General features: G+C 38.1%; 1 protein-coding gene across 3 annotated transcripts in view; it reads right to left on the reverse strand.

Annotated features, from left to right (window-relative positions):
- Nucleotides 1–2327: 2327 nt before the first annotated feature.
- Nucleotides 2328–16385, reverse strand: part of prkcz (protein kinase C, zeta) — a 349250-nt gene continuing 335192 nt past the window's right edge. For all 3 annotated transcript variants that reach the window (XM_073032157.1, XM_073032160.1, XM_073032159.1), the window contains one exon: nt 2328–6618. In XM_073032157.1, the coding sequence (XP_072888258.1) occupies nt 6531–6618 (88 nt within the window). In that variant the 3' untranslated portion in view covers nt 2328–6530. The remainder of the gene's footprint in view (nt 6619–16385) is intronic.

Raw genomic sequence — 16385 nt, forward strand, 5'->3', positions numbered from 1 at the left:
CAGAGTTTAATGGAGCAGGTCAATTCATATCTGTACCAAATTAAACATGAGGATAAAAACAGAAAATGCAGGTCAGGCCCTATCTAGAAAGAGAAACAGAGTTAATATTTCGGGTCAAAGACCCTTTGTCAGAACACTTTAGAATTCCAGCATCTGCAGTTTGCTTGATTTTGAGAAAGAGGATAAATTTTGTGCAAGTTGCCTGGACAACAGGAGTCATCACTGGTAAGTCTCAACAATATGGGGCATTTTGTGATACATTCAGCAAGGTTGAAAGCCAAGAGGACCCTGGTGAAATTTATCTTGTACTAGACAACGGGGTGACCCGTTGGGGCACCCTTTGAGAGAAGGGTAGTGCAGTCTGATGTGACCAGAATGAACATTAAATTTTCCTGAATGCTATTGGTATCACTTTGCTTTGGAAATTGAAGAAGGAAACCTCAGTTTATTAAAGAAGAAGGACGAGTAGCAAGGCAAATATAGCTCCTCCTCGTTTAACGAAGGATACATTTGATGGCATCATTTCTGGTTGATCTGCCACCTTTGTGCCTCTCATTGTCATTCTAGAGACGTGCAGTCCTTTCATCCCCCGTCTCTTCATCTCTTCTGCTGTTTGTTTTTTGTCTCTGATCCTGGAGATGTGCAGCCCTGGCCTCATCCGATTCTTGTTCTCTCCTTCTCCTTGCCGCTTCCCGACGACATTTGGCATCATCTCTTGACCATAATGCCCTCCTTCTCTTTCCACATGGGATAATTCTGGATACAAGATACGAAGCAGTAACACCAAAGCCTCCAGGATGCTGATTATTCTTGATGATGCGGTTGGTGCTCTCCTAAATGGATGTGATATAGTCACTGCTGTTCTTTGACTGCAATAAAGGGTTTGATGGGTGTCTCAAAGTACATCATTACAATAAGATTTAATTATCTCTTACTGATGGGTGGCAGTTAGATCTGTCCTAATCCTGCACATGCTGATGGTGATTAGCAGAATGTGACCACTCGAAATAGAGCTGCCCTGCCCTTTTGCTCCGGTTGGTGTCGCTGCTGTGAGCATCATGAGTCGCTGCTGAGGCTGGCTGTGTGCATGCGTCATGGTGTCGTGTCGCAGTTTCCATCATGGCTGACATCGGCTCTCGGGTGAAAGCGGGGCTGTTGATTTTGGCAAGTTAGCAATTTTATACGAATATATAACCCTAAACTTTGCCTGCATTCTGTAAGTTAGCGCATTTTAAGTCGACTTAGCCAAAAATAGTGCCGCTGTAATGCACTGTTTGCGCTAATTGGAGGTCACAAACAGAGCATGAGAGTTTTAGTTGTATATAGATTGGGGAAAAAAGCCTCTAAATCAGATCACCCCCTTCCCCCAATGCTTATGGTTTGGTTTAATTTCACTATTTACAATGTTACAGCATTTAATGTTGAAAAGGGCTGTGCCTTCTAATCAGGTTTTGAATGTGCAACCAGATTTTCCTATATTTCAAATAAGTATTAAATTTTCCTTATGTGGAATATGTTCAATTCCTTTCTCAAATATACAGGGGAATGGTTTCATTTGCTTCTGTTCTAGAATTTTTTTGAAGAATTCACAAAATAATGTTGAAAATATATTTAAAAGGGCTGCACCCCTCAGTAAGGCTGATTGTAGTGCAACTCCTCAGCTAGTCTTTCTTGGAGCTTGCAATATCTGATATGAATATCAAAATATAGGATTATTCTGTTTAGTGAAGATTCAATTAAGATTCTTAATTTTAGTGAAGATTTATTATATGTTGCTTAAGGAAGGTTTGTTTGCCACAGTGAAGGAAAGTGAAGATATTTGCAGATTGTCTTTTTAACAGTCTTTTTGATCAGATTAATACGAAGGAGTCTAGGAGAAACAATAATAGTTATTTAAAACAGGCCAAAAAGGCAAACCTTTCTCAATCCAGCAACAATGACCACTGATAAGGTTCAACCTTTTAGCTTATTTGTACAAGTGCAGTTTGCTTTTGATTTACTGCATCCCTACTTGGAAGAAATGACTTCTTTTCTTACCATTTGTGAGAACTATGAAAGTTATTAGTTCACTGCACTTCCTGCTATATAATTTTCCATGATAATGGATTCTTTAAAAACTAACTCTTAGGGAGATCTTTGCTATGACAGTATGTAAATGGCACCTACAGAAATGGGTTATATGCTAGAAGCACATCACATTGGATATTGAATCAATTATTGTATACTTTCACTAGAATAGTTAAACTCAGATGTGCAAGAATAAACCTGTTCTTTACTGGTTGTAGATTTGTTCAGCCATTTCCCGCACAATAATTGACCTCGAACGGCAAAGAAGCCTTGAGATTTTTTTTCAAATTAGCGATTTTTTTATGAGAATAGGCAAGAACAGTACAATTCACACCCATAAATCAACTGTCATTATACAAAATAACTACAATGAACATTTCACTATTTTACAGTCATTAAGTTAGCTCTAATTTCTTAAGGGCTAATCAAAGTTAGACCACTGTGCACTTGTACCAGAACCTTATTAAATTTTAACAGGTCAGACCAAACTGATTATTTTTCCTTAGGCACAGTTTCCCATTGCAATGTCCCAGAAATTGTTCTGTACATCTGCAGACTGAAAATTTGCTAAAATTAAGTGCATACAGCAAATAAAATTCAGACATTGGTAATATTTTGGGGCAGCTGGGCTGCAATTTAAAAAAAATCTCTTGCAACCCTTCGCCTCATATTTCTATCTAATTTCTGAATAAATTATTGTGGAGAACGATCATGAGCAAAAGAGATGCACCAAGATTTCAGTGGCACAGAAACCACTGACTGGCAAAATAATTTAGATGGACAGTTAAGAAAGCTAAAAAGAATGTGGCACATTGGGCAATGACATATGTCATTTGGTCAAGGATAATAGTCAATGCTCCCAAGGATTAAATTATAGGGACCCAGCTGGAATATTTAAGGATGCAGGGAAATTGGCCTTTGGTAGGATCCTAGCAGGGACACAGGCAATGATAGCCTCCTTTCTGTGCTCATTGTTCTATTAGAAAAAAAACTGGTGTGGATCACAATTGAATGAGATTTTATTTCCCCTACTCTACCTCGCTACAGGTAGCAGTGTTCTATAATCTAAGAAGTCTGCATTTGCCTCTGACCATTCAATATTTTAGTTGGACCACAGGAGAAATGGAGGGAGTGTTTTATTGGTGCAACTCTTAAAAGGTTTAAAAAAATGACACTGCCCTATTGTGAAATAAAAATGTGAAATAGGGCAGTGTCAAATAAACTAATTGACAGTACCTTAATTCTGTGGCACTGGCTGATTTTTCCACTCTTTTTGAACTAAGAGGTTAATAAAAATGTATTTTGTGGCGGAACTTAAAATGATTTTGACTTTCCTCGGCCAGATAGAAAACAAGTACACAGAAGGACAAGTGAACAGTGTTTGGAAAAAAAATTAATCTGTTTGGCAACTGTTTGAAAAACTGCCACACCAGGGAGTCCAAGCTGTGGTAATTGTGGTCCAGTCCACTACATGGTATGTGCCCTCTGCATTTTCCTGATTGGGATTACCATAGCTGGTCTTTACCACCAAAGATAATAATTCTGTGTACAGCTCATCAGTTTTGGTGACTGGTCCTACCAGAAATATTGACCTCCTTTTCTTTCAAATGCTGACAACTTTCTATACTTTTCCAACATTATCAGTTTCTCAAGAAAAATTGACATACAATTTGGAGCCCAAGTAGACATGGCTCTGTGCTTCTGTTCATTATTATATTTATAGACATTAAAAAGAGAAGCAAGGATAGATATAACACCTCTTCCCAGTATTTGCACTGATCAAGCACTGGTTACAATCCCATTCTTATTCTGAATTGCCTTTGGAGAATATACATCTATTTAACCTGACCATGGAAACATTATATTAGCACAATTAGATGACATTCTTTATAATTTTCAAATTTTAAAAAAAGTACTTAACAAATGAAAAACAATTCCCCCTCAGCACAATATGATCAACCTCTATGATGCACACACACAGTTCACATAGCAAAAATGAAGAGGAATGAACTAGCAAATGGCGGAGTATTTGGCAACAGAAAGAAACCACTGCTTTACATGTCAGTTTGCATACAGACTTCTAAAATTGGCAGCCGGCCTAATATCCAGTAATGTCATAGACCAGATGGTTAAAATCTGATTGGCTAAGTAGTGTGCAGTTCCAGTCAGTATATATAATGCCATGGATCCTCTGATTAAATTAAAGGATGTGGGTGAGTGTGTGAATTAATTCCTTTGCCTGCTATAAACCTAGTTTTGAGCAAACTGTGCTCAGGCTGGCATACAGCCAGCTTTTTGTACATCTTTTTCTTTCTTAAACAGGATTCCGTAGTTGTGAAGATAAACTGAAATTGAGCAGGTCCAGAAAAGTGGTGTACATTTAACACATGGATCTTTGCCCTTCCTCATAAAACAGTACTGTTTCTTATCTTTAGTTGCCTATGGATCTGTTGTATGCTTCAAGGATTTTATTTTCAAATGATACATTTTCCAACATTTAAAGTTAATCCTTAAATTGTGCAATATCGTGAGTGGAATGGGACATAATTAATAGAGAAAAAATAAAATGAGAGAATTTTATAAACATTGTTCCAGGACCTTATTAAACCAGGACTTAAGTGGTTGTAAGGTTTAAAACCAATTCACGGCACCACCAAAAAAAAGCTGCAGAAATGAATTTATAAGTCATTGTGTAATAATTAATTAAATATTTTAATAGCACAATGCTTAAGCTGATCATTATTTACTAATTATATCAATTGATTTTTCTCATTTTTACCTTAGAAGCAGAGCAATGGCAAGCCATGGACCTTAAAGTATTAATCTTTTGTTAATAGAAATGATTTGGAGACTGGCACGCTCCTCTCCTTTTAGAAAGCAGCAGATCACACTGTTCCAAATATAAATTATGAATAATATATGTACATTGGTGGAATTGCGATAATCTTAATACATTGTTCTTTCTGACATCCCTGTAGATTTTTATCCTGGATTGGTTATAACTAATTTTTAAAAGAAATACCTGACCCAGTCAGAGAACATTTTAGGCACTTCACTGTCTCAAAACAAATCTTTGGAATCCACATACATACAGAATTTCCTAATTTCTGGATTAGAAGCTGTTTTAAAAAATAAAGTGAAAGTTGTATCGAAATGTAAGTAGACTTTGATGGAAATTTGATTAAAAAAACTTGGAGGAAAAATGCAACTTAATGGCTTTTGAATAAAATATTGGCTACAAAAATGAAATATCTTTTTATTGCTGGTTTGTTAGTAGCTTGATATCTAGAAATTAGTGAGTTCAGATTATTAACCTTCCTAGTGCCCATCCAGTTCATTAATCAGTTTTGATTTAAGGGTTAAAAGATGGTCTGCACTACTTGAAGCTTTTAAATGCAGCATTAATCAAAGTTAGCATTTCTAACAAATACAAATCTTTTGTCTACTTTAGTACACTTATGGGAGAAGGACAAACATTATTATATTATGTTCTTTGCAAGCCATTAATCCTATTATCTTTATCATAAGTAAATGAAAATTAATTTCAACAGGGAACACTCGGGCAAGTCTAGCAAGAAACCAAAAACAGTTTAGTTTTAGCTGCAATCTACAGTGTAGTTGAAAAAAAACCTGGTGAATAATCATGAACAATTAACTTGCATCTAGCTGTGTATATTACACAATATTCAATATGGTAAAAAACACAGATTTTTAAAATTCTTTAAATCCAGTTGTTCCATGGCATTATATAGTATAGCAGCAATTAGCAAGAACTGTGATTCATTGGTTAATAAAGTATTACTGGACTAGATCTTGATTGTAGAATGTTAAACCAAGATCAATCCAAGTGCACATTATTGACCAACAGAGCACGGATTTCTTGTACTTTATTGCTTAAGTATTGGTTAGAGCCAGTGGTTTGTAAATCACATTAGCCAGTTGTCAAAAGGCAATCTCAGGTAAAGGTGTAGATACCCATACTACTGTTCTTAAATAATATAGTACAGTACATTCCTTCTCTTGAGGTCAAACCTCTGAATATCTACTTATAAAGAGAGAGAGAGAGAGAAAGTGCAGTGTCTCCAAGTTCCTTCATAGAAACCATCATATAATTCCTTATTTTGAGGGAACAAAAGGAGTATTCCTTCATGGAAGCAGGCACGGGTCAGGCAGTCTTCCCTTCATTAATAAAATGCCAGTTGAATCAAAGTCCAGTTTTTAAGGAGAAACTGTGGCTGTTGATACAACACTACCATTAAAACAGCCTTCATTTTTGTTGCTCAGGCAGCAGTCACCATGGTTTGCGGTACTCTTGGAAATCTTGCACCAGATCCACAACCTTGCATGCAGGTAGGTTAGGAAAAAAGTCACCAACTTGAGAAGTCAAAATTGAGTCTGAAGTTTACTGAAGCTGACCTTTGAACAAATGAGGTAAAACAGTCCCGCCTTCAAATGCTACTTGTTCACACTGTTTCCTCTGATGACATCAGTAACGGGTTAATGTATTCAAATCCCTCAAATTCCGACTGGTCAATTCTTTTTATTACGTCTCTGCAAAAGTGGAAAAAATAAATGACAATAAATATTTAGACATATTGGTGATTTCAATGTGAACTTGACATTCGGCATTCTTCCAGGTACAACTGAAACTTCCTTGCTGTGGTGAGAGGTTCAGTTCTGGGGCAAATAATAATAAGAGAATTCAAACTAGTCAGGTAGCTTATAAACAATTGATTAGCAACTATATTTTTAAATTAGATTTTTTATATTTACCTAAGAATTCTGCTTCTCCTACCAACCTATTCATATCTAAAAAAAGTCCACATTTTAGTAAACAGAATTTCATGACCTCTCATATCTCACTTAAGAAACCATCTGTATTCAATCCAAGCCATCACACCTAACTTGAAATCTACATACACTTTCCACCAGAAGATGCTATTTAGTAATCTGAGGGAATTTCTTTCCTTCAAACTTATCCAAGAGATAGTGAAGACAAAAAGCACCATAACTGACCATTGTCTCAGCGTAAATAATAAATTAGTCTTTCAGTAATAAAATACCTCAGTGAAGGCTCAGTGAACATGTTTGCAACTATTTCAGCCCCCAGCACCACAAATATCCTTGCATAATTATCGACTGGTTTTCTAATTCAGAAGCACCACTTAAGTCCAAGCATCATTCAACTGCACTGTAATGGATCCCGGATTTTGGAAGTAACCTCTCTATGTAGGAATCCATTACAATTACTGCTTATTGACTAGCAGAAAAATATTTGTAGCATTACCAATTTTAAGCTGCATCTTGCAACCGTATTTTAGATTTGGTTTTTATCATCACTTATCTCAAGTTCAACAAAAAAATCTTGCATTCACACAGCACTTGTAATAAAATGTCCCAATACATTTCTTTCACAAGAGTGTTAACTGTATATTGCAGGAATATTATGAATTTGGAAGAGAATGAATGTTCAGAGTGACACATGCAATAACAAATAGGTGTGACGCTTTACTCTTAAAATTTCTCTGAACTTGCAGCATTCCATTTCACTAAGGGTCCGCATCAAAACTGACATTAAAAGAGCTGAAAACAGCAGTGCTATTGTTATGTATACCAACACACTGGAGAGATCGAACAGCAACTTCCTGACATTTCTTTACATCTCCCTCTGGTCTGTCACCCCACCAGTGGTTCTCATTTTCCTGACAGTCAGTCATCTATTTCCGAAGATGTTCTTGCCACTGATTCCAATTTCCTATCTTCTCCGTGAGATCACAAACCCAACTTTAGCAGTTTCTTGGTCATTTATTTCTATCTTACCTATTCTTTCCATTTAGATACACAAACTTCTGATATCCTTGCCCACTTTAACAGTTTTCTGGCCAATCTCTCCACACAAAAACAAATAGAGACCCCTAGTCTCCCCTGAGCAGAGGTCCAATTAGATTGTCTACTCTTATCACACATCACGTTCCTCTCTATCTGGTTGAATTTGTTCTCACATGGCATAATTCCCTTCCATTAAACTTGCATCTGCCAGATAAAAGGGATACATGTGGGTTATTTTTATTTACATTCCATTCAGGGCCTCATTTTTTCCTGGTTCACCAATGACAATTATTGGTGCTGTTTTCTCTCTCACAATGAGCAAAAAGGTTTTAAAAAAATAGAAATTAAAGGTAATTATGGAGATTCAGCCCTTCAGCCCACTTAGCTATAAATCATGGCTGATCATCTACCTTCATGCCATCTCTCCCCACACTCCTTGATCTCTTTTGCACCTAGAATTTGGTATCTCTCCTCTTAAATATATTCAGCACACGACCTCCACATGCAGAAAATTCCACAGCTTCACCAGCCTCTGAGTGAAGAAATGCTTAATTCTAGAAATTCCAACAAGGGGAGTCATTTTCCTCTCATCCAGCCTGTCAGAACTTTTCAAGTTTAAAGTACATCATTTCTCATTCTTCTAAACTCAAGTGAATACAGATTTAGTCAACCTAATCTCCCTCACACAAAGGACAGAAAGTGGCAAGTAACATTCATGTCACTAAAGGGCCAGACCATGACAATCTCCAACAAGAGACTCACTAGCTTTAAAATCATAAAGGCCCTAAGGGTCATCATTAACAGGAACTAAAATGGATCAAGAATGTAAATACCATACAATTCAGAGGCCATGCAACCTGTATCAATTGACCCATTAACTAACACTACAGATCTACTTGATTATTATAAAAATCCATCACTTATGTACTTGGGAGGATGGAATTCTGTGGCCCTTACTGATTGGCCTCCAAGTAACTCCCGATCCACCAAAGTAATTTGACTTAAGTGGCACAACAAGGTACTCAGTTCAAGGGTAATTTAAGGATGTGCAGGAAATGTTTGCTTTCATAGGAAATTGCAGATACTCAGAAATGAAAAGATAAAATAAATTTGCCACAAACCCAGAAGCTCCCAGTCAGCTTGCTGAATTCTGCTATTTTTCCATTTCCCTTGTATCAACTCTGACAATGCATCTTCCACACGTTCCATATTTATTTGCTCATGAGTTTCTGTCCATAAGAGTTTTGTGGTCCTCAGCCGTTGATTACAATCTAACCCCTTCTCCTCCTACCCTCAGAAAGTATAGCTTTTTCCTTATCCTTAGTTTAAAAAGTGCCTTGTAAATTCTTGAAGATTCCAATGTCACAATATATCTTAGCCCACCCCCAACAGTTTGGAGGAACTCCAAATTTGTCTGCTTTTAAAAATTTATTTATTCATTTACAGGATGTGGGCATTGCCAGCTAAGCCAGCATTTATTGCCCATCCCTAGTTGCCCTTGAGAAGGTGGTGATGAGCTGCCTTCTTGAACCACTGCAGTCCCTGAGGTGTAGGTATACCCACAGTGCTGTTAGGGAGAGAATTCCAAGATTTTGATCCAGCAACAATGAAGGAATGGCGATATGTTTCCAAATCAGGTTGGTGAGTAACCTGGAAGGGGATTTCCAAGTGGTGTTCCAAGTATCTGCTGTTCTTCTCCCTTCTACATGGTAGTGGTCGTGGGTCTGGAAGGTGCTGCCTTAGGAACTTTGGCATGTTGTTGCAGTGCATCTTGTAGATAGTACACAGTGCTGCAACTGTTCGTCGATGGTGGAGGGATTGGATGCTTGAGAAAGGGGTACCAATCAAGTGGGCTGCCTTGTACTGGATGGTGTCAAGCTTCTGGAGTGTTGATGGAGTTGCACTCATTCAGTGGTGAGTATTCTATTACACTCCTGACCTGAGCCTTGTAGATGGTGGACAGGCTTTGGGGAGTCAGGAGGTGAGTTACATGCTGCTGGATTCCTAGCTTTTGAACTGCTCTGGTAACCATGGTGTTTATAGGGCTAAACCAGTTCAGTTTCCTGTCAATAGTGACCACCAGGATGTTGATAATAGAGGATTAAGTGATGATGATGCCACTGAATGTCAAAGGACGATGGTTAAAGCCTCTCTTCTTGGAGATGGTCATTGCCTGGCTCGAATGTTACTTGCCACTTATTAGCCCAAGTCTGGATATTGTCCAGGTCCTGTTCCATTTGGGTATGCACTGCTTCACTATCTGAGGAGTCACAAATGGTGCAGAACATTGTGCAGTCATCTGCGAACATCCCCACTTCTGACCTTATGATGCAAGGAAGGTCATTTGACGAAGCAGTGAAGATGGTTGGTCCTAGGGCACTTCCCTGAGGAACTCCTGCAGTGACGTCCTGAGGATGACATGATTGACCTCCAACCACCACAATCATCTTCCTTTGTGTCAGGTATGATTTCAAACAGTGGAGGTTTTTTCTTTTAGCTAGGGCACCTTGATGCCATACTCGGTCAAATGCTGCCTTGCTATCACTCTCACCTCACCTCTGGTATTTAGCTCTTTGGTCCATATTTGGACCAAGGAAGTGATGATGTGAGGAGCTGAGTGGCTTTGACAAAACCCAAACTAGGCATCTGTAAGCAGGTTATTACCGAGTAGGTGCTGCATGATAGCACTGTTGGTGACCCATTCCATTACTTTGTTGGTGATTGAGAGTAGGCTGATAAGGCAGTAATTAGCTGGGTTGGACTTGTCCTATTCCTTGTGTACAGGACGTACCTGGGCAATTTTCCACATTGCCAGGTAGATGCCAGTGTTGTAGCTGTACTGGAACAGCTTGGCTAGTGCTGCAGCAGGTTCTGGAGCACAAGTCTTCAGGACTATTGCCAGGATTTTGTCTGGGCCCATAATCTTCGCAGAATTCAGTGCTTTCAGCCATTTCTTGATATCATGTGGATTTGCTGCTCACAATGTGGTCTCCTCTTCATTTGTAATCAAATACATTGGGTGACCACAATAGAACTCGTCTATGTGGTCTTCAATTGTGACACAAGCTTCATGGATGTCACTTTAATTCTCTATTCTCACCTTGGCCTCCTAACACCATTTCAATGAAGTTCATTATAAGCTTGAGAAACAGGACATTTACTTGCTAATGGGGACAGTAAAGCCTTTGGATTCAACATCAAATCCAATGATCTATACAATATTTCCACCATCTTTAAGGCAGCGTGATGATAACTTAAATTAATTACCATTTCCAACATTAATAATTAGTTTCTAGTGACTTCTGATAATTATCCACTTATCTCTTTCCACTCTCCCCAGACTTATGTCATTCACCAATCTCTTTACTACTCATCAATTTGCACCATCACTCTTTTTGATCACTCTTACCCTCCAACTTGTGCACACTTTCCCTGGTGCTCTCCCCTCCCCCCATTCTCTGTATATTAAAATTTGTTTGCTCACTATCAATTTTGAGAAAAGCTCCTAAATATCAAGAGTACAGATAACAAACCTCTGCCATGGATAGACCCAAGCCCAGCTACACAGGACAAGGGTTGTAAAACCCCAGTGATACAGGAACAGCAACAGAAGCTCCAAAGACCTCCTTCCTGAGAGAGGAAGGATCTTCAATGGGATACATCTTGAAAGACTGGCTTAGGACTGAGGACTCTGGTGAGCTGTTGTTGGCAGCCTATGCCCCAATAAGGGGGAATTGGCTTAAGAAGAAGGCAGATACCAAATATTTACAGTATTTTAAATTTCAGATCTCCAGCATCTGCAGTATTTTGCCTTTTAAAGATGTTCTTATGTTAACTGAGCTGCACTTTCCAGATAATGCCTTGTAGGTGGTGGAAATGCTTTATGGATCTAGGAGGTGTATCATGTCTCTACATCGCCTATCCTTAGTTTTGATTCTTTTCAGGCTAGAAATGGGATTCCAACTCAGATTTAGTCAAGAATCTGATATGCTACTATAGCATTCACATACAAACTAAAATCTGAAGTTACAACTCCTTGGCAGGAGTACACTAATTGAGCTATTTATATTCCAGGCTTAACGTCTATTGTTAATATTCTCTAACCATCTCTACTACTCCTGATAAAACATTAAAAAAAAATTTCAAAGGCAAAACCGTAAGAGTTGCTTGTAGAAAGATACTTTTTGAATGATTAATATATTTGTATTAAGTTACTGCATTATGTTTTAGCAGACATTATTTAATGTGCCAGAACATTGCTGCTTGTAATTTGTACTCTAACATGCTCTTTACATTTCTCAAGTTACATTTCTTAATAGATATACATAGTTTATATCTTATGAGGGTATTACAGTAAATTTATTAAATATATTTAGACCCCAGCCAAAGCAAATATTGTAGCAACCTGTTACCATCAGATACACCTTTCTGCACTGAAGGTCTGTAGTGATTTTCTTGTGAAGCCATCTTAAATGAGATAATGCATCCTTTTTTGAGAGAGATTTGTAGGTTTATTTACAAAATGAAACAATGCAAGTTTCAAGGTTTATTTCATTACTTTCAAAAATCACATATTCTATTCTTGATTCTGAAGCTGCGGTGCAAGTTCAAGGCATGGTTTAACTAAAGTACTACGAAAATTAAATGAAAGTGTATTTTTTTACCTCAATGTCGCAAAAACAAAGGAGCTGGTTGTGGACTATAGGAGGAATGGAGATGGGCTAACCCCTATTGACATCAGTGTATCTGGGGTTGAGAAGGTGAACAGCTTTAAATTCCTCCCATACACATCACCGAGGATCTCACGTGGCCTGTACATAGCGGCTGTGTGGTGAAAAAAGAACAGTGCCTCTTTCACCTCGAACGGTCAAAGAAGTTTGGTATAGGTCCCCAAATCCTAAGGACTTTCTACAGGGACACAATTGAGAGCATCCTAACTGGCTGCATCACTGTTTGGTATGGGAACTGTACCTCCCTTAATCGCAGGATTCTGCAGAGAGTGGTGTGGACAAATCAACATGTAGATGTGAACTTCTACAGGACACTTACAAAGACAGGTGTGTAAAAAGGGCCTGAAGCATCATTGGGGACCCAAGTCACCTCAACCACAAAATGTCCCAGTTGCTACCATCTGGAAAAAGGTACCACAGCATAAAAGCCAGGACCAACAGGCTCTGGACAGCTTCTACCAGGCCATCAGATTGATTAATTCACGCTGAATTTCTATGCCATGTTGACTGTCCTGTTGTAGATACTACTTATTACAAATTGCACATTTAGATGGCGATGTAATGCAAAGATTTTCACACCTCATGAATGTGAAAGATGTAAGTAATAAAGTCAATTTAATTCAATTTTTAAATAAAAATACCAAATGTAGATTGAGCACAAGGAAGCTAAGGAATGTAATAGTGATAGCTCTTGCAAGAATTAAGTTAGAATTGTGGTTGCTGATAAGCTGATTTTCACTGTGAGCTTCTTTGATTCAGTTGGAAGTGAATCATTTGAAGATGAATGATAGAGTTACTTGCCCAATACTTATCCCTCAATTAACATACATAAAACAGCTTGTCAGGTCTTTATCACATTGTTGTTTATAGGAGCTTACTAAGTGCAATTCAACTGCCATGGTCCTTGGAAGACAATTATTCTACTTTAAGAGCACTTGTTACGTAATTGGGTTGTCCATGTAATTGTAGGTCTTTCTTTTTATCTTCTTCTTCTTATATTCAACTACTCTAACACTTAAGCAATGCAAAATATTTCATTCTGAAAGAAACAGGATATGAACTGAAATTTTAATGTCATTCAACCATACATGAATACAGCCAAATGAAACAGTGTTATTCTGGGGCCAAGGTGCAAAACACAGTACCAACAGTCATACTAAGCACAAGGCACATATTAAATAACAAGAAAATTTAAGATATCAGTAAAATACAGTCACACAAAAATTAATCCAAGCTCCTGAGTCTATGAATGCTGCAGCAGTCCAGTCAAACATAATACAGCTTGTCTTCTGCCAAGTGAACACTGGGGGAGGAGGTGGGTAGCACACCATGTCAGGCACTCTGGTGGAGCGCCTAACTCCAACACCTTCCCCTGGGTGGCTGCAAACAGGCAATGCTGCGGCTTTGAGGGCTAGTTCTCACTCTGAAGCTCCTTGCCGTCACCCCCCCCCCCCACCTGCTGTTCGTCAATATACCAATTAATTCAATTAATTGGAATTGCAACATTCCACACCACCAATGTCCAACAGAGTCTTGTGATCACAAGAAAAACAACTAAGATGATCACTCACTGTTAGACTACATACCTCTTTTGTGCACCAAGTCCAGCTCCTTCAGTTTCTCCACCAATGAGCAACTCGCTGATGGGGAAGCCCCGCAGTACTTTAAGTTCTTAAAGTCCAGCAGGATCTTACGATCGTAAAAAATAAGTTTAAAAAAGACAATAATACCTTTGGTTAACCCTGTAGGAGCTGCTGCGTATGAGCACAGTGCCATCTTACAGGAAGATGTAAGATTTATTTATAAATTATAGTAATTTTTACATCTTGCACTGTACTACTACCACAAAACAATAACTTATGTGTCATGTCAGTGATAATATTGTTCTAGTCAAGATAGTACTGTGTTTAGACAAGGGACTGGAGATTTGAGGCCCAACGACTGTGAGCCTGTGCCAAGAATGGGAGGCCTGGAGGCAGTGGGTCCTGCAGATAGAGGTCTGTCTGTGTGTGTGAGTGGGGGGTGGTTAAGGGGTTTGTTTTACAGTTGTTTTGTTTGTATTCTATAAATATCGTGGTCATGCTCATTTTAACGCCAGAATGTGTGGCAACACTAATGGGCTGCCCCAGCAATCCTCGTGGGTTGGTTGGTAACACAAATGACAAAATAACACATTTCACTCTATCTTTTGATGTACATGTGATAAATAAACAAATCAATCTGATAATAAAGTTGATTCTGACTATTTTTTCATAAATTACTAATCACCCTCATCCTATTCCTTTTGCTGTTACAATGAATTAAAGAATCTGTACACAATGCCTGGATCTCATCATCAAATAATTTCTGTAAAGTTCCCCAAGGTCTGACTAATTTTTCAATGCATTTTATTAAATATCACTGTGCCAATCCAAATTCCTCCATCACCACGGGGAACAAAACTCTTTCAAGCACTCTTTTGCTTCCATGCCCCCTGCCCTCAAATACGCCATCTGCAATGATATCAATCTCTCAGTCAGTAATATCTGCAAGTCTTGCGCCTTCAAATTTGATGCTGTCAATTCTTCAGGAAATGCTATCACTGAAAATAATACCTAATACAATAGATAAATTCAAAAGCTGTAACACCAATTGCATATGCAAATAGACTGCCATCTTAAATGTGGAGTGGATGGTGTGTCTCAAATTATACCAACACCTTCTCTACTTGGCTAAACAGTTCACAACTCTATGATTATCTGACAGTAGAAAATAACAAATAGACTCTACAAATAACACAAGAAAAAAGCTGGAATAGGCCACCTGGCCCTTCAAGACTGCTCAACATTCAATATGCTTGTGGCTTATCTATCATGGGGCCTCAATTCTTTCTCTGTGCCAGATACTTCAATCTTTTAAAAGTGCATCTATCTTCATTTAATGGTCTAGCCTCCACAACTCTCTGGATTAGAAAATTCCAGAAATTCACTAGCCTTTGCAAAATAAATTTCAAAGTACCATAGTTTTAAATGCTTGCCTATTTATCTTGAAATTAAATCATCTAATTCAAATGAAAACAGTTTCTAACCTATCAAAATTCCTCAGAATATTGTACATTTTAATTTATCAGCCTTCATTCTTCTAAACTCCAAAGAATACAGACCCACTTGTTTAGCATCTCTTAATAGAATTATCCTCATTGCAAGAATTAACTTGGTGAACCTCCTTTGGACTGCCTCCTTTGCAAGGCGAGAGGACCAAAGCTATGTTCTGTACTCCAACTGATTTCCAACCCTTTGGCCACGTGACATCTACTTTCTTAGCTACTTACTGCAGCTGCCTATTTGTGATTCAAAGAATACTGAAATCTCTGTACTTTACTTACTTGCATTAAGATAATAATCTTCGTTTTGGCTCTTCTTACCAAAGTGCGTGACCTTACACTTTCCCACATTAAACTCCATTTGCCAGGTTTTCACCCACTCACTCAATCTATTTATATCCTAGTGCAGTCACAATACCTTCAATGAGACCTGCCCTTCCACCTACTTTATCATTGCAACACATCAAGTAGTTTATCTTAAGTGGGGAGGAGCAAATTATATTACTTTACTAGCATTGAATACGTCACAGGAACAAACACAAATATGAATTTTATTTCAAAATATTTGCAATAATTTCGGAAGACTTTTAAGTCATCCTTTAAACTGAACAGAAATCAGCCACATTACAATTTGTTCAAGTCTGAATTTAAGCTGAGCTCCCTTATAAGGGGGAATA

The sequence above is a fragment of the Hemitrygon akajei genome, chromosome 29 (assembly GCF_048418815.1).
Source record: "Hemitrygon akajei chromosome 29, sHemAka1.3, whole genome shotgun sequence".
Classification (NCBI taxonomy): domain Eukaryota; kingdom Metazoa; phylum Chordata; class Chondrichthyes; order Myliobatiformes; family Dasyatidae; genus Hemitrygon; species Hemitrygon akajei.